This window comes from Hemiscyllium ocellatum, chromosome 8 (genome assembly GCF_020745735.1).
Source record: "Hemiscyllium ocellatum isolate sHemOce1 chromosome 8, sHemOce1.pat.X.cur, whole genome shotgun sequence".
In the NCBI taxonomy this organism is placed as follows: Eukaryota; Metazoa; Chordata; class Chondrichthyes; order Orectolobiformes; family Hemiscylliidae; genus Hemiscyllium; species Hemiscyllium ocellatum.
The window spans coordinates 76,716,979-76,739,452 of NC_083408.1; the positions used below are offsets into that span (position 1 = coordinate 76,716,979).

Here is a 22,474-nt window from a genome sequence, read left to right on the forward strand (position 1 = left end):
TCACAGGCCTCCAGTCTGAAAAACAATCCTCCCCCACCATTTTCTGTCTTCTACCTTTGAGCCAGTTCTGTATCCAAATGGCTAGTTCTCCCTGTATTCCATGAGATCTAACCTTGCTAATCAGTATCCGATGGGGAATCTTGTCAAACGCCTTACTGAAGTCCATACAGATCACATCTACCACTCTGCTCTCATCAATCCTCTTTGTTACTTCCTCAAAAAACTTTGTGGGACACGATTTCCCACGCACAAAGCCATGTTGACTATCCCGAATCAGTCCTTAATTCGAGAAGATTATCAAACAGGGTCTTCCATTCTAAATCCTGATTGTTAATTGTAGACTTATTCATCTTCAAACTTTCTGTGAATTGATTACATTATTTTTGGTATTCAGCCAATGTAAACGAGTGTGTCATTACCACCCTTTTTGACAAGGGACACTATAACAGTTTTTTTAAACATTTTTGTTTGATCCTCTGCTGGTCCTGAATCTACTTCCTACTAGATTAGTTACAGCGGCTTCCCCACACAGGATACTTGTTAAACTAATAGTCAACCCCCAATGATTTACAGTAATCAGAAGCCAATTTTCATATTTTGAAGCAAGACTGGTAGGAAGTTATTCTTCATACCTGCTCTGAACACAGTTTGAAACAGGTGACTGCAAGAAGGAAATGGAATGTCACTAGATAAATCACGAGCAATTTTGTTTGCCTAACTGCCTACTTCATGCTGAACATTAAGTGTTTAAAATAGTCCCTTCAACAAGTTGTGATCGCCATTGAAAAAACTTGCTCATTAAAGAGATAATTTAATATAATAGGGGAAAATAAGTTTTTTATACATTGAACAAATGAGTTAAAATGATCTCCCCCATCTGTGTCTTTCTTGGGTATAGGCAGTGAACACTGGACACTGTAAACTGTTAAAAATTTGATCTTGCTGTGTGTTGTGAAGACTTGAACTACAGCACTGGTCTAGGAATTACTCCATCTAGTGGCCTAACCAAATGTTGTCGAAACTTACATGATATGGGGAAAGGGGTTGGGTTTTCAACTGTCCCTTGGCATTGTTGTATTAAGTGCTATCTTTTATAGAAACAACAAGTCTATTTCAGTGGGAAAATTATCTAAAATACAGGTTTTATGTCTGGAAAGCAAAGTACAAACATTTGAATCCAGAGCCCTTTGGCCCCTCAAATATGCCCCATCATTCAACTGATTGTGGCCTCAACTCGACATACACGCCTACCCATGATAACTACTGACTCCCTCATTAGTCAAGAATTCATCAACCCCTGCCTTAAACATATTTAATGATGCCTGTTCACTCCTGTCTATGTGCTCTAGTTTTAATCTATCTCGCAGGGGAAGCATTCTTTCAGCATCCATGCAGTCAAATCCCCTCAAGATGTGAAAGACCACCTCTCATTCATCTAAGCTCAAATGGATACAGGCACAGCCTGTTTAAACCATTGCTCAGAAGATAATCCCAGTTATTGGTACTGAGAACCTTTTCTGAATTGCCCCTAATGCGTTTGCATCCTTTCTTAAATTAAGCGATCAAAACTATACATGGGTACTCCAGATGTGAACTTCATCAATTCTCCATACAACTGTAATAAAGCAGCTCTGTTTTTATTTTCTAGTCCCTTTCTAATAAATGACAACATCCCATTTGCTGTCCTAGTAAATTGTTATACCTACATACTAACTCTTTGTAGTTTATATATGAAATCACCCAGATCCCTAGACATTTTAGAATTCTGCTGTCTTCCTTGATTTAAAACGTTGCTTTTCTATTTCTCTTGAAAAAGTGGACAAGTTCCCATATTTCCACAAAGTGAAACTGTACTGCTTATATTCAAAATGTGTAAGTAGAAATCATTGTTACTGCTTGTTTGAACATAATTTAAGATATCTTAATCCTGTGAAGAGATTATTTTGTTGCATGAGGATCAATTGGCACTCAAGTCTGTTGAAGTTGAATTTTATTCACCAGGAAAGTGTGCCTGTTCTGGATTTGAAGAAAAATCCATAATTTTAGTAATATAAGCACAGAAGGTCATCAGCCCCTAAGCATATTAAGCAATTCTTTGAAATAATGGCTGATCAGCAATGCAAATCTATGGTTTACAAAAACAGATATACTTCAAGTTATAATTGATCTCATATTAGTTGCTAGTTGTGAAAGGAAGTTCCAGACTTCTGCCGTACTTTGTGTAGAAGTGTTTTCCCAAATTTCACTTCTGAAAGGTCTGGCTTTAACTTTCATACAGTGCCCTTTGTCCTAGACGCCCCCGCCAGCACTTGGTGCCTTCATAATGCCAATCAAATCATCCTTTAATTTTCTAAATTCCAGGTAATGCAACTTGGGTTTGCCTGTTACAGAAGCAATAATATGTACATGCTAGAAATCGGAAATGAAAAGAGAAATGCTGGAGGTGGCTAGCAGGTCATCTGTGCAGAGAAGTAGAGTTAATGTTTCAAACTGATGATCCTTCATCTTTTCATATTAGAACCATCACTTTTGACAATTGACAAACACAATTGTCAATTCTTGCTCATGCATTATTCTCTTAAGTTCTGGAATCAATTCTGTAATCCTTCTCTCTGATCTCCCAGTAACTGAATATGCTTCTTGAAGTAGGCAGATGATGACGCTAAACAGATGTAAGTTGTTATTTTACTCTGATATTTCAAGTAAATTAATGGTAAGCATAACCTTCCTTCTGCCCAATCTCAGACATTTCAATTTTTCTATAATAAATTGCATCTGCCATTTCTTCACCTACTGATGAAGTTTCACAAGATCGTTTAGAATTTGTACATCTTAGTGTTCACCATTTGCTTCAAACTGGTATTGTTTGCAAGTTTGGATGTTTTAGGTAAAATTCCTTCTAACAAATCAAAGGTTCTCAATGTCAGGATAATCCAACAAAATACTTTTTCTGTTGAAAAAATCCACAATTTATTTCTACTTGTTGATGTTGAGCAAGAATTCTGCCAACAATAGTAGAAATAGCTGTTTACTGTGCTCATTTACAACAATTTTTCAACACTTAATGAGTTTGGCAGAGGGATATTGAAGTTGGATGGTTTTCACTGAAGTTGGTAAACTGTGGCTGAGGTTGGTAGAATTCTGCTGAAGATGGTAAAGTGTTACTGAAATTTGTTGGCTACGTAGAACAGTCGATCTTCCGTAATTACACTGGCACCACTCCCCACCTCTTCCTCCACTACATTGATAACTGCATTGGCGCCACCTCGTGCTCCTGCGAGGAGGTTAAGCAATTCATCAACTTCACCAACACATTCCACCCTGACCTTAAATTTACCTGGACCATCTCTGACACCTTCCTCCTCTTCCTGGACCTCTCCATCTCTATTAATGACAACCAACTTGACACTGACATTTTTTACAAATCAACCGACTCCCACAGCTACCTGGATTACACCCCTTCCCACCCTACCTCTTGCAAAAATGCCATCCCGTATTCCCAATTCCTCCGCCTCCGCCGTATCTGCTCCTAGGAGGACCAGTTCTACCACAGAACACACTAGATGGCTTCCTTCTTTAGAGACCGCAATTTCCCTCCCCACCCCTTTCCTCCTTCCGCAAAGACCGTTCCCTCCGTGACTACCTGGTCAGGTCCACGCCCCCCTACAACCCACCCTCCCATCTTGGCACCTTCCCCTGCCACCACAGGAATTGCAAAAACTGCACCCACACGTCCTCCCTTACCTCTATCCAAGGCCCTAAAAGGAGCCTTCCACATCCATCAAAGTTTTACCTGCACATCCACCAATATCATTTATTGTATCCATTGCTCCCGATGCAGTCTCCTCTACATTGGGGAGACTGGACGCCTCCTAGCAGAGCACTTTAGGGAACATCTCCGGGACACCCGCACCAATCAACCATACCGCCCTATGGCCCAACATTTCAACTCCCTCTCCCACTCTGCCGAGGACATGGAAGTCCTGGGCCTCCTTCACCGCCACTCCCTCACCACCAGACGCCTGGAGGAAGAACGTCTCATCTTCCGCCTCGGAACACTTCAACCCCAGGGCATCAATGTGGGCTTCACTAGTTTCCTCGTTTCCCCTTCCCCCACCTCACCCTAGTTCCAAACTTCCAGATCAGCACTGTTCCCATGACTTGTCCTACCTATCTACTCCACCCTCCTCCCTGACCTATCACCTTCATCCCTTCCCCCACTCACCTATTGTATTCTATGCTACTTTCTCCCCACCCCCACTCTCCTCTAGCTTATGTTTCCACCCTTCAGGCTCTCTGCCTTTATTCCTGATGAAGGGCTTTTGCCTGAAACGTCGATTTTACTGCTCCCTGGATGCTGCCTGAACTGCTGTGCTCTACCAGCACCACTAATCCAGAATCTGGTTCCCAACATCTGCAGTCATTGTTTTTACCCTGTTATTGAAATTGGTAGACTGGTGCTAATAAACTGTTTCTGAAGAAGCTAGAGTTATGTATAGTTATTGTTTTTGAGATTTGTAGAGTTCTGCTTAAGTTTGCACATTGTCATCAAGATCGATAGCATTATACAGAACTCAATTGTCACTAAAGTTGGTAATGTGTCACTGGAAGTGATAGGGTGCTGATGAGACAAATAGTGTTGTCAGCCTGTGGGGTCTGTTCTTCTATTCCATTATTAATAAGCTGAATGGAGTGTGTCTGCTAAGACAGAATATTGTTTCTTTGGTAGTTCAGTGGACCCTGATGATGTAAGCCTGTGCGGCTACATCATTCATCAATGTTTCTATAGCAGCTAGAGAAATTTATTATTTTGGCAAACCCTATCAAACCTCCTTCTGGGCCTGTAGCACCCCACTGATGACAACTAACCACCCCATCACCTACAAATGTACTATGTATTGCTGTCAACTAACATCATTTTCAATTTATCTTAACACGTTTTAGTGCATGTACCATATGAGATTCATCTTCCCTGATGGTTACACCTTGGTGGTTTGTATGCTCCTATGATCCCGAGTTTTATTTTTCACAGATCTATCTCCTGACGGGGTCACCTACACTAGATTAATGAAGGTCCACTGGTGCTCCTTCCAGTTGGAAAGCCTTCTGTTTGACAAGACATGTTTGCGACAAATATTTATTTATAAATGTCACCTTTGGCAAAAAGAAGTTTCCTAAATTAAGGTAATACTCTAATGGGGTGAAACATTTGGCTCTAGAGAGAAAGCAGTGCAAGAAATGAGTTGCATCAATGCCATTAAGCATTGGAGGCTCCATCAAACATGGCTTTGACCTTGTTTAATATTCTATTATGTAGAACAGAATGATCAATACTTAGAATTGACTTCATGCAGAATGGCATAGGTGAAAACTCTAGAATGCAGAAATGACAATGAAAGAAGGGGTAAGGTTGTGTGGATGATCAAACTGAAATGGGCGAACAACTTTCTTTGACCTTAAGTATCTTCAAGTGCTATTACAATAATTCTCCAATACTGAGACTAACTTTCAATTTTAATTGAATTTAAATTCCAGTGGCTGCTGTGGTGGGATTCCCAGCTCATTGGTGTAGACCTGTTATTACTAATCCAGTGGCATTATCATTTCGTTAGCTGGTACCCTGTTGAGGTGTCTCATGCTCATCCTTCCAAGGATGCTGCTCAATTATTGTCTTTCCCAGGCTTGAATGCTACTCCCCTCTGGAACGTCAGGTTGTGTAATGTAAGTGACATTGACACAAGACTACTTTGAAAATACACATTGCTTATTCAGATCTACTTGACTCATCCGATGATGGCATTGTAGTCATGTAGTGGCAGTTGCATATGTTCATGATCTGTGTGTTAGATCATGTACAGAGGTCACAAGCCATATCTTCAATGAATGTCCCTTGTTCCCTCATACAACCCCTAAGACGTTTGGGTGGCTGAAAGGCTGAGAACTGTCTAAGTATGTACATAATTGTGAGAGGCAATGGCCTAGTGGTATTATCACTGGGCTGTTAATCCGGAGAGCCAAAAAATGTTCTGGAGACTCAGGTCCAAATTCTGCCATGGCAGATGGTGGAATTTGAATTCAATAAACATCTGGAATCAACAGTCTAATGATGATCATGAATCCATTGCTGACTATTGGAAAAACCCGTCTGGTTCATCCTTACCTCGACTAGCCTACATGTGACTCCAAACCCACAGCAATGTGGTTGATTCTTAATTGCCGGCTGGCCAGTTAGGGATGAGTAATAAATGCTAGTCCAGCTAATGATGCCGACATCCCATAAATGAATTTTTAAAATGTAGCAGTTTTGTTAAAAACATTCCCAGCTGCATGACCCCTGCATTGCTTGCAAATTAATTACTTTAACATTAAGGAGTGAAGATCTTTTCTGTTTGCAATGGTGTCTGTTTGTTCTGAAGGAGTCTTAATAGCTGTGTAGTTACAACAAATGACCCTGTACCTGGAGAAACTCAACTATGGCGTCAAAGTCAACAACACCTCAGCCTGACCAGTTGTGAACTTGATATATTGTTCAGCCATTCATACATAACTTGTGATTTCCTTCATGCAGCAAAGACAGTTGACCAAGAGGTATCACATAAATCTCTTAGAGAAAACCTGGTACAAACCATAGGCTGAAGATTTGAATCTCAATGTCACCTTTAACACAGCAAACATTGTGTCTGCCACTTCCCAGTTGCATCAACTCCAGCATTCTGCAGAGCTCTGCCAACTCCTGTCTGGAGAGATGTGGTTTTCATGGACATTGGTGCTGTGACACTTGAAGCTTAGCCTCCGATTGTATTGAGTTGGATAGAGCCTACTATAACCATGGAATTGCCCTCTTCTCACCATGCACCCTTCTCATCCATTTCCAATGTTTTCCTCAATCTGATGGAGCTCCTGTGGTTGCTGAACGGTTGCTCCTTTACCTGCAGTCCCATTTTTATGCCACTATGCTGTTAGCATAAGGTGTCAAAGTAAAAAAATATTGTCACTTGAATGCTTCACTGCATCTCCAACCGGGAGACACCCTCCTCCAGCATCACTTCAGTTTGGCTCAACCCTCTACAATGCCTTAAAACACGATCATGTCATTTCTTCACAACATAACCTGCAAGCAGTTTCACCAAATCACTGCCAGTTCCCTCCATGTCTCCATCACTCAGATGTTTTTTCTTCCGAACACCACACTCTGAACTTCAATGCATCATTCCAGTTACATCAGAAAATAACTGATAATTGGCATATTAAATGACCTTCATTAACTGATACGGCTGAGGGGTCTGTCATTGATTTGTTCTACCACTCACATCTTTGGGACTTTCGTTAGTGGCAGGACAACATCAGGGAGCCCCCATCACATTTTAAAAACTTCTGGAATAATTTAATAAACGTAAAGGAGGGCACGTTAAGAAAAATGTGAAGTGATGCATTTGGCAGACGAACAAGGCAAGGGAGTAAAAGTTGAATGGTAGGAATGTTGTAAGTATGGAGGATCAGACTTGAAGACAGCAGGTCAAGTAGATAAAGCGATTAAAAATGCAGATGGGAATCTTGCCTTTATTTGTCAAGGCAATGAATATAAGTGGAGAAAGTGAGAATTGCAGATGCTGGAGATCAGAGCTGAAAATGTGTTGCTGGAAAAGCACAGCAGGTCAGGCAGCATCCAAGGAGTAGGAGAATAGACGTTTTGGGCATGAGCCCTTCTTCGAGAATGAATATAAGAGCATGGACGTTGTGACGAAACTAGATACAATGTTATTAATAAGTTATGAATAATCATTATTAATTGACTATATAATGGGCAGCACAGTGGCCAGTACTGCAGCTTCACAACACCAGGGACCCAAGTTTGATTCCAGTCTAGGGCGACTATCTGTGTGGAGTTTGCACACTCTCCCCATGTCTGCGTGGGCTTTCTCCGGGTGTTCTGGTTTCCTCTCACAGTCTGAAGTTAGGTGAATTGACTATGCTAAGTTGGTTAGGTGCATTAGTCAGGGGTAAATCTAGGATAGTAGTGGAATGAGTCTGGGTGAGATACTCTTCAGAGGGTCGATGTGGACTTGTTGGGCTGAAGGGCCTGTTTCTGCACAGGAGGGATCCTGTAATAGCCAGGTCACAATTGGAGTATAGCATGGAGTTCCAGTTGATAAAACATGGAACTGGAGAAAACACAGCAAGTTGAGCAGGAGAGTCAACATTTCAGGCAGGACTCTTCATCAGGATTGGGGAGGGGTAAGGAGACTTGAGAAATATATAGGAGGGTGGGGTTGCAGAAAGGTATGTGTGATAGCAATAGGTGGACGTCTTTGTGATTGTGATTGGTCAGTGGGAGTGGCTAGATGGGAAGGAAGATAGGGAAAGATTAGGTCAGGTCAAGGGGGTGGGGTGGAGAGGGAGACTTGAAAGCTGAATTCTTAGTTGAGGCCATAATGTTGTAAGGTCCTGAGGGGAAATAGGAAATGTTCTTCCTTCAGTTTGTCTGTGGTCTTATTTTGACAGTAGAGATCCAGGATGGACCTCTCATTGTGGGAGTGGGACAGTTGAAATGGTTGGCAACTAGGAGGTAGGGTTAATTGGAGCATATGGACCAGAGATGTTCCCTGAAGTGGCCTCAGATTTTGTGCTCGGTGTCCCCAATGAAGAGGAGACCACAGCAGGAGCAACGGATGCAGTAAATCAGGTTAGCGGAAATGCAGGTGAATCTCTGCCAACCGTGGAATGATTCTTTAGGGTCTTGACTGAAGGTAAAAGGGGAGATTTAGCAGCCACATGGAAAGGTACCAAGTATGGGGGAAGAGGTTGGTGGGGAATGTACATTCCTAATGAGGGAAATGCTGCAAGAGAATGGTGCCTATAGAAAGTAGATAGGAGTGAGGAAAGAAATATCCTTTGGGTGGGGAGGTGAAAATATTGGAGGACGATGCATTGGATTTGGAGACCTGTTGGGTGGAATGAGGACCCGAGTTGCTGTCCTTGTTGTGGTTGGGGGTGCAGTTTGAAGGCAGAAGTGTGGGGGAGGAAGATGTGGTTGAGGGCATCATTGATTATAGGGGAGGGGAAATTGCAGTCCTTGAGGTAGGACATCTGGGATATCCTGGGAGCAGATATAGAGGAATTGGGAGTATAGGATCATGTTTTTGCATGAAGAGGAGTAGTCAAGGTAGCTATGGGCTTAAAATAGACATAGTGTTAAGCCAGTTACTAGGGACAGAGATGGAGAGATCCAGGAAGGGAAGCAAAGTGTCAAGAGATGATTCAGGTGAATTTGAGGTCAGGGTGGAAGGTGTGGGTGAAGCTGATGATCTGTTTGAGCTCCTCATGGAAGCGCCGATGCAGTCATCAATGTAGGGGAGGAAAAGGTGGGGGATATGCCAGTGTAACTGCTGGAGAGCAGTCATCTCATTGTACAGGTGAACAGTCACTTTTTGTTGACTGGCTTACTTCTGGTTATTGTTTTACAGTCAAATAGTTGAGGCATAAATCTAGACATTATGGAATAGGCCACTGAGTAGACGATAGAAAACCTAGGTGGAGGATAACAAGTGTCTTGGCTAGATGCCCTACGGAAATGCATAATTTTGTATGCCTCTATGAAATAGTAAGTTCAAAAATTCATCTTAAAAGCTATTTCAGGTAGATCGGAGGTCAATGTATACTTTTCAAACAAGGTTAAAATTACTGCTTTTGAGTAGCTGAATCTCCTAGGAGGTATTTAGACACCCCATCTCACATGGACTAACTTTTTCTTTATTTGTTTTGTATGGAACTCAGCTCATTATCACAACCCTAAGTTTATACTACATAAGAGAATGTACATTAAGTATGGTTAGCCACACAGTCAGTGCTCACAATTTACCAGTTCTTCGAGAAGCTCTCTCAATAAGACCTATGATTCTCTGATCAATTAATTTGCAAAAGGTAATGATCTGCTGTAAGTTGACCACTATGCAGCTCTTTTGACAGAGAAATATTTATCTAAATCATTATGATGCATGTTATTCAAAAGGTTGGTGTAACCTCATGAATAATATAAACTATTATCACACCTTAGACTCCTGGTTTCTGTTGTAACAGCTTGAATAGTAGTATGGGCGAAGTTCTGTGAAAATGGGATTAGCATACAGTTTGGCTTAGACAGCCAAAACTTTCCCACTTTAGATTAGATTAGACTTAGTGTGGAAACAGGCCCTTCGGCCCAACAAGTCCACACGGACCCGCCGAAGCGAAACCCACCCATACATTTACCCCTTACCTAACACTACGGGCAATTTAGCATGGCCAATTCACCTGACCTGCATATTTTTGGAGTGTGGGAGGAAACCGGAGCACCCGGAGAAAACCCACGCAGACACAGGGAGAACGTGCAAACTCCACACAGTCAGTCACCTGAGTCGGGAATTGAACCCAGGTCTCAGGCGCTGTGAGGCAGCAGTGCTAACCACTGTGCCACCGTGCAGGTTCACAGCACGAGTGCCATTGGCTATAGAACTCAACCTCTTACGATAGCTGGAGCTATAATAAGTAAATGTGAGTGAGGATTCTTATTCTTCAAGGTAAAAGATACTACCTGGGAAACTTGGTTGATATGTACCCTAAAGATTCTGCACCTGTTTTCAGTTTTAAATGATTTACTGACTGGAGATTCCCACATCATATTCTGTCTAAATGTGCACTTCATTTCAAATAAAGTGTCTTTTTAAAATGTGGTTATTCTAGTGCAATGATTCCACATACAAATCTCAAAGTCCTGCATAAAAGCCCACCACAACTTAGCAAAATAATGGAGATCATGCAGTTTGGTTGTCAAAGGGATGAACTGAGGTAGGTACAATGATAGGTTTTATATGCAACTCGAGTATACAGTAGTAAAGAAAATGAAGTTGAGAAATTCAACATTTAGTTGTGTGGAAAGTAACACTTTACAGATCTGAGTCTCCATAAGTATACCAAACTTTTCTAGCACTTGGAGGCAACTAAAACAGATGGTTGCTATGGGATATCCTGGTAGCCAACCATCTGACAAAAACACTGCTCATTAATGCAGGTACTGAAAGAAGAATTTGGAGCTGCAGATCTAATGTAGTTTAGTGAAATTAGTTATTTATGAAACATTGATAATTGTATCCATGGAGTAGATGCTGGAGTTAAGTGGATAAGTTGAAAGATTTACAAAGACGACAAGCACAACTTAAAATAGCTTACATAAAAGCTAATCTAACTTTATTCACATGCAATAGGTTTCTACAAAATAGAGCTGATCAGATTTCAATTGGTTTTGAACTCATGCTCTATGGTTCATCTTTTAGATGCCAATGACTTGAAGTCAAGAATGGAGGCCAGGTTGAGAATCAGCAAATTGTATATCAGAAAATCTAAAAGCTGTTGAGCCTTGATTGTTTCAATATAAAACACTTCACAACATACCATCTTACCACAATCCTATACCATGTCGACTTTAAGGATTCGTTCTCTTGGAAAGGCACTGACTTTATTTGAATATTCAGAAAAAACAAGGTCTTTGTTGCTGGCCTGGTCCAGTGTATAGGGAAAAAAAGCAGTAAGAAAACTAATTGAAATCAGAGGCTCTCAGTAAGTGAGGATTTATTCACAGCCCAGAAATCAAAAGAAACTCTGCAAACTTGACTTTGAGAAAGGATTTCAATACCGTTAAAAAAGCAACACTAATTCAAAGAATGTGGTATGGCTCAAAATGTTATTCCTTATCAGCAGGGTGCAAATATATGAAACAGTAGCAGTCCTGCATCCAAAAGATGTAAATTTCAGTTATCTTTTGTCCAGCTTGTCATACCATGCTTTAATGCAAACCACAAAATTGAAAACTGAAAAATTTGGTCTGTCACATCTTGACTGAAGATCTGAGACTTTTAAAAAAACACTGGCACTACTGTGACTAGTTAATACTTAAGTAGCAAATATTTAAAGATTTTTTTCAATGTAGGTCAATTACAACTAGAATGATGGGTGAACAAGTGATGTGCAACAGTTGATGGTAGACTGAGCAAATTTAAGTCAATTTTGCAGTTATGTACATATTCTCAAAACAATGGCTACCTTTCACAATTGGGTGCCTAATCTAGATTTTTTTTCCTTAAAAGTCTGTACACAAACTTTGAAGATCAAAAGGCACATATAAAGCAAACCCCAGATCAGGATAAATTCACCATCTTCCCCTTGAAGTTTTTGCTATCATGTTATAGGAATGCTAGACCCCAAAAGTCAAATCTCAGACCCAATTCAAGTAGAGAAGGTCAACAAGACTAGATGGAAATTCAAAGTTGTTCTGGATCAGGAGAGGCTTTACTCAAATGAAATCCGGAGTGGCCAAAGATTCAAAGTATCCAAGATTTTAAATCTTAAATTTTTATACTTTCAAGACTAAGTAATTGAACTACCAAACATTAGAAAAAACTGCCAAAATAAAACATGCATTTAAATTGCAAGTGTAAGTGAAAACCTTCACTTCTACCAAGCAATAAGTAATTCCATTGTCATACCATGTGCATTAATACCAGCTATTGCACCCACAAAAAAAAAGCAGCAAATTCTGAGTTTCGATGACTAAACAGGACTGTTAAACACATACACAGGTCTGTTCAGTGGGCGAGAGCACTCAGGCTCTGCAAAAAAGTTCACCCATCATCCAAAAGACAAATATATTGCACAGGAAAATGTGTAATTAAGTGGACTGTTATCTTACCTCACTAGAAACAGCTTAAATCATGAAGCACTCAACTCAATAGCAGTATAATCTTACATATAGTTAGGCAGTTGAAGCAATAGCCTCCATATCCAGTGAACCAGTTCAGATTTTAATAGGGAATTAAAACCTGAAACTTGTTTGACAAGTTATACTCATATACTGAATAAAAACCCAGGTGCTGGTATGCAGAACACAAACCCCTTTAATTTGTAACTTACATCCCTGTAGAAATGCAGTAAATGCTGAAGTGTTACCCAATAGCAACAAGAGAAAGTGTATAGACAAATAAAAAAAAAACTTTGCAGGACCATTCTACCATTTAGACTTTGGACATGCTGTCAGTTCCTAACTGGTAGGGAGGCGATAGTGAAGTGTTACTGGAGTCATATTGGAGATTTTGACTAGCAGAGTCCAAATTCAGTAACTGCCATTTAAACACAGGAAATTCTTCATTACTGACTGCTCTGCTGCAAGATTTATGGGTCGATTTTGTCCCCTGCAAGAATACATCAAATAGCATCAATATCTATATCCTCTTCCTCTTTTGTCTTAATGGGTTTCACAGTTTCCACTTTCAGTTCTCTTGCAGAGCTATCGTAAACCACCTGTAAAATAAACAGGATTTGTTTAATGAATGCAACACCCACATTATGCATAAAATACCAGATTTCTACAAGGTAGAGCTGCCAAAAAAATTGGATAGAGATCAAACAGTACATTGACAACTGAAATCAACATCACTTAGTACACATTGGAGCACGAGTGTTCTAACTTCATAAGTTGAAGGGAACTAAGGTAGTTATAATTTAAATATTTACCTCCACATCTTTCTCTTCTTCAGATTCCTCCTCCTCTTCTTCTTCAGATTCCTCTTCAGCTTCTTTTAGCCACTTAATAAACGGATCTGCCTTCGCATGTATCTCTTTGGCAAGTTCTTTGGGGACATACTTCTTCGATACCTTGCATACAATAAAATTCTAGTTAAATCAGAACTAAACATCAATACTGAAACCCATACAATGTTAAGCTACTAGTTTTTTTTTAAGTATAAGACTTCAGATTGCAGAACTTTGACTAAGAACAAACAAGGGCTCCCCATTGCATAGTAGTCGTCACCTCAATAATTCAAAATGGGGTAACATACCAGCTTGTTTCAGGAAGAAAAAAAAACTCGTCAGGCTAGGAATTCTCAACTTAAGTTGAGATTTTCACTCAACTACCCTTGAAATTGAACTGATGTCATTCAGCCAAATTCTCAATGGCTCTTAATTTCAAATACAGAATACTGAAACAATCCACCCCAACTTTTTCATCCATTTTTACAAAAACCCAATTAATGCATATCAACATTCAGCAAAAAATAGTTTTCACATTTGTTCAACTTACTTTCTCAGCCCAGGCAAGAATAACCTCTTCTTCCAAGAGATCAGCATCATAAAGCTGCTTCAATACATGTGGAACTCTGGGCAGCAGTTGGTCCCGATGTATTTTCACCAGACACTCAAAGCCACCGAGTAAATACTTCTGAGCTTTTTTATTACCATGGCAGAACTGTCAAGTGAACAGTTTGTAAGGCAGTGTTATTCCAAAAATGTTTTTTGTTTTAAAAAAAAAAATTTCTGGAGATACTCCAGTCTGGCAACACCGGTGAAGCAAAAGCAGTTGGGGTGATTCAGGGAACTTCAGACCCACCGTCTGCCTCCTCTCCATGGATGCTGCCAGACTGGTGGAGTTTCTCCAGCCATTTTAGATTTCTAGCATCTGAAGACTTGTTCATTTGGAGGGAAAGACTACTTACACGTAGAAAGTGCCGTTTATATTTCTTGATCTGATCTCGTATGTTCTCATCAAAAAGCAGCTCACTTAGTATGAGAGGGCCCATTGCTATTACATCCAGTCTTTCAGCTTCTGATCGAAGATCTTTATCAGCAGAATCAATAATGCCCTCTTCCTTCTTTTTCTGCATTTTAGATATCACAGCCAATAGTTAGCCATTAGATTTCAGCACGTTGATAAGATTTCAGACTTTCAATACTTGATTTCTGAACAGAGATTAAAGTCAATAAAGCTTATCACATTATATCTAATGCACTCACACATGGGACAAGAGGAACCAAATTTAAGGCAAATTTCCATAACTGGTACTAGATCAGTGAGATTCTAAACCCAACTTCTGTATAGCCTATAGAAATATTTCCCATGACTAGCTATCAAAAGGACCACTTTATGCAAATAATCAATTTTGGAACTGACAGGAGTTAAAAATTAGAAACCAAGAACTGGTAATTGCTTATCATTCATGCTTGCCTTTAGTCAGAGCATCAAGTACTGGAGTTGGAATGTCATGATACAAAGCCATTGGCAAAGTCATAATTTGAATATTGCATAAAGTTCTGATCAACCTGCTACAGGATGTTATTAAACTGCAAAAGGGAACAAAAATTATTTACTAATGTTGCCAAGACCAGAGTATTTGAGTTAAGGTGAGGCTTATTTGGAATGATAAAGGAAATAGTAGAGGCAGGTACAACACAGCATTTAAAAACGTTTGGACAGGTACATGGATAGGAAACATTTAAAGGGATATGGGCCAAAACATAGGCAAAAAGGGACTGGTTCAGCTTAGGAAACCTGGTTAGCATGGATGAGTGGGGATGAAAGGCCTGTTTCTCTGCTGCATAGACTCTACTCAAATCTCTAAATGGAAACCATGAGAAAGTTAGACTATGAATTTCTTAAGCAAAGTCAAACTCAGGGGCCAATATATTTGAAGATGCAGGACATAATGAATACCTTGACAAAGTTGTAGAATAAGTTCACTCTTTCCTCTAAAGTTTTTCCCAGATCATCACTGAGTGTCAAGTTTTTGGCATGCTCACTGATTTCACCCATTCGACGCCTCTGGGCTTCCTCTGTAGTTTCTTCACACCAATCATCGTCATCATCTTCACCATCCTAACGGAGAAGTGGGTTAATAGATTAACTTTTCTCCCTCCAGAGACTATGAACATTAAGCAGTTTAACTAAAATTATGTGCAAGACAAGCAGCCAGAGTGGTAGGTCTGATTGAGGAAGTGTTTAGGATCCAGACTATTGCTCACAAGCAGCAGATTCAAATCAGCTTCCAAAGCAAAAATTTGATAAAACATCTGAAAAAGACAAGCCAGTAAAAGGAGAACAATAAAGGAGTGTAACTTGTTAAATTGTCAAGAACTAGCAGCTGAAATTTCCTGTCTGGGAGGTTCTGCAAATTCTTTTGTACAAAGTGAAAATTTACCACTGCATCTGGTGCATCAAACTCATTGTGGGTGGATGATTCTGAATTAGGTACTGATCCATTCTCCTTGTCTTTGCCCTTTTTGGTTTTCTTCTCTTTCTTGGCTGAGCCACCATCTCCATTTTCTGGAACATATTACATAAAATATCTTAATTACTGCTGGATTGGAGCTTTGCAACTCAAAAATGGTAAAGAAAAAACAAAACACTTACCAGGTGGATTTTTAAGAATGAACGTGCAGAGCTTGTGGCGTGTGTCAAGCATGCCTCGGTATCCACAGGCTTTACAGGAAATACCAATAGTTTGTTTCTTTGGATTAACATGCTGAAAAATCACCACAAATCTTTGTTAAATTTGAAAAACTGCAGGTCATGCACAGTTTACAAAACTCAATTTAAACCAAGGAGAAAAAAGTTAACAGTTCAAGTCTATGCTAAGGTTTAATGTTGGATAATCTGCAAGTCTAATAGAAGTATTGTAAATAGGTAGCAGGCAGAGAATTATATTAGCTCAATAACAACTTCCCTCTAGTTTGATGGGGGGGGGGGGGGGGGGGGGGGGGGGTGGAAATTGAAGTCTAAAATAACTTTACTAATGCCAGACCAGTAAACTCCGTGCAGGAGTAATGCTGACAGCTACATGAGGTGTAAACACCTGAACAGCAGCCACCTGAATTGAGCAAAGTGTACTTTTAGGTTTTGTGGGCACAGGAGGCAAAGAAAGTTATACTCAAGTTGAATTTGAAAGTCAGAGTGCAGAGCCAAAAGTAGTTAGAAGATCTGACTCAAGTTTGCTTCAAGCTTTCATTGGAAAGTTTCAGGTCACAATAGCAAGCACTAAAGTAGAGGATTAAAAAACAGTGAAGTAAGAAACTGGAGTCCATGCCTGTGGCCTCAACAGGGATATTGTGCAGTGACCAGTCTGTTAACTGGATCATTGAACAGCAATAACTGTATGTTTAAGAAGTACAAACTGTCACTTGGGAGGAAAAAAAAAATTAGTCTTGCTTCTTCCAGAAATGAAAAAAGCCCTTTTGAAATACTGGAGGACATGGCTGTGGCATTATGCTGTGGCTGGTGAGGAACAAATTGACAGAAGATTGAAGAGGGCCTTGAAGGTGTCAGTACATGAAGTCTATTAGACATGATAGTGGCCTACCAACATTAAGCAGAAATTCAAATGGAGATGAGCAGCATGGTAGGCTGCAAAGAGAACTGAATGAATAAAATGCACAGGTTGGTGGAGCTGGTGATAGACACTGGCGAATTGAAAACATTCACAAACCTACAGACAAAGTGACAAACTGCACCAAGCTTTTCCAAGAGACTTGTATCCTCAAAATAGCTTTATATGAAGTATGATTAAAACCAAGTGTTCTGTACTGACCAACACTTTCATACTTACTGAACACTCACCAGGTCAGTTTCAGGATTCTCACACTCATTACAAAGGACAAATTTCCTAATGAATCCATCCAGCATGTCTTGCAGCTTATTCGCCTCATGAGATCCATTCACAATATAACGGTCATTCTTTGAATCAAACTGGGTCTGAGCTCCCAGCTCACAACCAAAAAACTTGGTGGGATCTAAGATTTTAAACATTAAAATGTTCAAATCAAAGCATTATAGAATTAGTAAAATTTTCAACTTTTAATATCCAGCGACCATCAAGCTCAGCCAAAGTAGGATAGTACAGCTGACTTTTGCATTGTTTCAGCAACCAGCATTTACCACCTGAAAATCACAGATTTAATTCAGTGATCTCATTTTCTACACCAGGACAGTCAGAGGACTAGGGTTTGGCATTAGATGAAAGGACTAACTGCACTCAAAAGTACCTCAATTTTTTGCAGCAGACCTCATTTTCCCTAAACTACGTAACAATCTAAAAAAAAATGAAGTGAACAAAGTGACTTTATGCCTCAGCAATTCAGCTATTAAAATGGAATGGATGCTAAGGGGTAACCTTACAGAAGTTTATAAAATCACAAGGGGCATGGATAAGATGAGGAGACACTATCATTTCTCTGGGGTGGAAGAGTCCAGAACTAGAGGGCATAGGTTTAGGGTGAGAGGTGAAAGATATAAAAGGGATCGAAGACGCAACTGTTTCCACAGACGGTGGTACCTGTATGAAATGAGCTGCCAGAGGAAGTGTTGGAGGCTGGTACAATTACAGCATTTAAAAGATATCTGGATGGGTATATGATCAGGAAAGGTTTAGAGGGATATGGACCAAATGTTGGCAAATGCCATTTGATTAGGTTAAGATATCTGGCTGACATGGACAGCTTGGACCACAGGGTCCTTTCCCATGCTGCATATATCTACATTACACTCTCCAATACTATTGTCAACTGTTGGAAGTTTTCATTAAAATAACCAGATGGCACAAGTGGTCAGACTAGCTAACTATTTCTAAAATAGAATGAGATTTTAATAGCTAAAGCTTTTGCATTGGTGTAGAATAGTTAAGAAAATGGACAATGATAAAATTTCTAATCACAGCTAGACAATGGCATAACCTTTGGCATATGAAGTTAGAATACTTACACGTTGGAGGCCGATTAAGCGCCTTGGCAACATCAACCATGTTGACTATTACTGTCTTTATACCATTCCCTTTGCCCTCGACCTAAGGAAGATCACATTTTAGCTTTTGACAGTCAAGTTCCAAGTTGAAACTAATTCAAACATTTCAAATCACTCTTACCTTAGCAATCAGACGGGGCATTTTGTACCGATAGAATTGGTCAGACACACTGCGGTTGACGTTGACAGCCATTCTGGTTTACTATTAGATTTATGAGTAAAGTGAAAAGATCTTTGAATGGAATTTTTTGGTATCTTCTGTCTGAAGAAGAATGGATGACATAAACAATTGCAAGTGTACTCGGTCTCTGACATGAAAAAGTTTGCGCCACTCAGGCTGCAAGTCCCCCGTTTGTTGGTTAGGTTTCCCCGACACAGGTACCAATGGCTGCGCAACAGCTCTGTGGTGCAAGAGAGAAATAAAAGGGCAAGAAATTAAACAAGGTACATTGCTTCTCTAATACTCTGCATAGGAACATCTATGGACTGCAGAATGGAAGTTATAGTTTACAAAGTGTTCTACAATCATTACATTAGATCAATAAAAATTATGCAGCTTTGTTTCCTTAAACAAGGAGAAAGGAAACAGTTAAAAACACAAGCACTTCTAACACAGATGGATTTAATGCATAATGTTCATCTCAGTCACATATTCAAAGTTTGTGACAAAAGTACTGATCTATAGTTGTATAGATGAAAAAAAATGCACTTGAGCCGATGGCACGAACCAACACTAACGAGTAATAAACGATCAACCAGGTGGCATTTTGGTGACAAGGGGGTTTATTGAGAAGGAGAGGCGGCAGCCAAGCGCTGAGTCATCGCCTGATGCAGCAACACAGCGTCCGCAACACGTGAGTCACTGCCCAGCACTACCATGCGCAATCCACACATCGCAGGGCAGCGAAAAAAATATTCCACTCTCCTCAGTGGAACGCTTCTGAGCGGCTACCCATCGACGGGTATTCAAGCAGAAACAAAAGTTGCGAGATTGCAACACTCGGGAGGGGCCCACCATAGTATCTCAAGTACAAGCCAGGACCATCCGACCAAGTGGCGCAGACTGCGTCACACGGTCATGGAGGGAGGGAGGGATCACTCAGTTCCAGCCGGGCCGCACGGCGCCATTTTGAGAAACCGCTCATCCAGGTTTCCCAACACGTTTCAGCTATCACCCATCCACCTAACCCCACCCCAAGTTAAATTAGCTACCCTAGACGGAGAACCTTACCGTTTTCACAAAACAAAGACATAAACACAAGCCTAATCACTCTTGGATATAGGTGAACTACTGGACGGCACGTAACGGTGCCGAGACGCCGAATTCCTTCTGTGCGCAACAAATAAAAAAAGCCCGTCGGTGGAGCGAGACGCCCTCGTTTGCGGCAATCTGTGAGCGAGAAAAATCACAAAGTCAACGTGAATCCCAAACGTTCCCAATTGCCGCCTTAATTCTTGCAATTTGGGCCGAATAAATTATTTTAACAAGCTCGCCCTCCCGCTCCACTCCCTCCACCACGCTCACCTCCACGACGTTTGCCCCACCACCCACAAAAAAAAACGCCTTTCTATATCGACGCCAGTTCGTGACCGTGCAACCTAGCTTGATAGCATGCTAGGCCCGCCTCCAGCCCATGCTACGATTGGCTGTTGCTCAGCTACTGGTTTTCTCATTGGAAAGCCGTGGCTGCCGCTTTTGTTGTACGGGTTCGAGCGGATAGTCATTCAGAGTGACGTCAACGCGCAAGGTTGTGAAGTTTGGTTGAGGTGAACGCGTGTAGGAGGTGGTGATCTCGCGAGAGCGGGCTGGTGTGTCGGTTGGCTGAGCAGTTGGCAGGGTTGAGACTGATTGCATCATGAGAGAGGTTGTGAAATTGAGAGCCATTGTCTCATTGCTGCTGGTGAAACGGGTCAGTTCAAGTTTCTAGAAGAATCGGCTGCAGTGTGGTCGTGTTTCCAGCAGTTATATATACAGTAAAGATGCAGAGTGCGCATCAATTTCTACTTCGTCTGCTTAAGATTGTGCATTGATTACAGTATATGTTAATAATCATGGGAGAAAAACCATAGGGATTGATATCTGCATTTATGTAGCGACTTTCACAATCTCAAAGAGACTTGACAGATGATGAAGTCTGTTTGAAATGTAGTTTCTGCAGTTATATATAGAAACATGTTAGTGAACAAATAGTTCACGACCAGTTATGCGGCGATAAATAATTGGCTAGGACACCTAAAGAACTCTCGTACTCTAAATAATACACCATGCGATCTTTCACATGCGCTTATGAAAGCAAATGGACTTATTTTCAGATTTAAAAAAAGCTGAACAAGTTTGACAGTGTAGCAACAAACCGTATAGATTATGTACTCTTGAGTGGGGTTCTGTCTAATCACAAATAACACTGACTGAAATTCTGTGTTTTGGCAATGGACTCCAATGAACTATTGGATTTGTAGAGGAAGTGCTGGATGTCTTGAAACGCATAAAAGTGGATAAATGCCCAGGACCTGATGTGGTGTACCCTAGAACTCTGTGTGTAGCTAGGGAAGTGATTGCTGGGCCTCTTGCTGAGATATTTGTATCATCGATAGTCACAGGTGAGGTGCTAGAAGACTGGAGATTGGCTAATGTGGTGCCACTGTTTAAGAAAGGTGGTAAGGACACGCCAGAGAACCACAGACCAGTGAGCCTGATGTCAGTGGTGGGCAAGTTGTTGGAGAGAATCCTGAGGGACAGGATGTACATGTATTTGGAAAGGCAAAGATTGATTAGGAATAGTCAAAATGGCTTTGTGCATGTCTCACAAACTTGATTGAGCTTTTTGAGGAAGTAACAAAGAGGATTGATGAGAGCAGAGCAGTGGATGTGATCTATACAGACTTCAGTAAGGCGTTCGACAAGGTTCCCCATGGGAGACTGGTTTGCAAGATTAGATCTCATGGAATACAGGGAGAACTCACTATTTGGATACAGAATTGGCTCAAAGGTAGAAGGCAGAGGTAGTGGTGGAGAGTTGTTTTTCAGACTGGAGGTCTGTGACTAGCGGAGTGTCACAAGGATCGGTGCTGAGTCCACTACTTTTCATCATTTATATAAATGACCTGGAAGTGAGAATAAGAGGTAAAGTTAGTAAGTTTGCTGATGACACTAAAATTGGAGGTGTAGTGGACACCTCCACTACACCTCAGATTACAACAGGATCTTGATCAGATGGGCCAGTGGGCTGAGAAGTGGCAGATGGAGTTTAATTTAAATAAATATGAGGTGCTGCATTTTGGGAAAGCAAATCTTAGCAGGATGTACACACTTAATGGTAAGGTACTAGGGAGTGTTGCTGAACAAAGAGACCTTGGAATGCAGATTCATGGCTACTTGGAGGTGGAGTTGTGGGTGGATGGGATAGTGAAGAAGGCGTTTGGTATGCTTTCCTTTGTTAGTCGGAGTATTGATTGCGGTGTTGGGGGTGGTGTTGCGGCTGTGCAGGGCATTGGTTGGGCCACTGTTGGAGTTATGCGTGTGGTTCTGGTCTCCTTCCTATCGGGGTTTGTTGTGAGGCTTGGCGGAGCTCGGAGGGTGTTTGCAGGGATGTTGCCAGGGTTGGAAAAGTTGGGCTATTGGGAGGGGTTGAGTGGGCTGGGACTGTTTTCCCTGGAGTGTAGGGGGCTGAGGGGTGACCTTATGGAGGTTTGTGAAATTGTGGGGGGCATGGATGGGATGGATGATAGAGTCTTTTCCGTGGGGTTGGGGAGTCCAGAACTGGAAGGCATGGGTTTGGGGTGAGATGGGAAAGATGTGGGGGAGACACGAGGGGCAGCTTTTTCACTCGGAGGATGGTGCGTGTGTGGAATGGGCTGCCGGAGAGGTGGTAGAGGCTA

General features: G+C 41.0%; 1 protein-coding gene and 1 long non-coding RNA gene across 2 annotated transcripts in view; one reads left to right on the forward strand and one right to left on the reverse strand.

Annotated features, from left to right (window-relative positions):
• Positions 1 to 11,197: 11,197 nt before the first annotated feature.
• Positions 11,198 to 20,179, reverse strand: eif5 (eukaryotic translation initiation factor 5). The gene is made up of 12 exons (XM_060829246.1): positions 20,121 to 20,179; positions 19,827 to 19,985; positions 18,717 to 18,996; positions 18,557 to 18,638; positions 17,417 to 17,589; positions 16,214 to 16,325; positions 16,002 to 16,126; positions 15,518 to 15,679; positions 14,523 to 14,684; positions 14,111 to 14,275; positions 13,543 to 13,683; positions 11,198 to 13,329 (listed from the first exon to the last, which is right to left on the reverse strand). Exons 3-12 carry the CDS (start codon positions 18,786 to 18,788, stop codon positions 13,234 to 13,236), a joined length of 1,290 nt encoding a protein of 429 aa, XP_060685229.1. The 5' UTR covers positions 18,789 to 18,996; positions 19,827 to 19,985; positions 20,121 to 20,179; the 3' UTR covers positions 11,198 to 13,233.
• A 237-nt stretch (positions 20,180 to 20,416) lies between these two features.
• LOC132817937 (uncharacterized) overlaps positions 20,417 to 22,474 on the forward strand; it is a 28,685-nt gene continuing 26,627 nt past the window's right edge. Inside the window, exon 1 of the long non-coding RNA XR_009644936.1 lies at positions 20,417 to 20,505. This is a non-coding gene — a long non-coding RNA (uncharacterized LOC132817937). The remainder of the gene's footprint in view (positions 20,506 to 22,474) is intronic.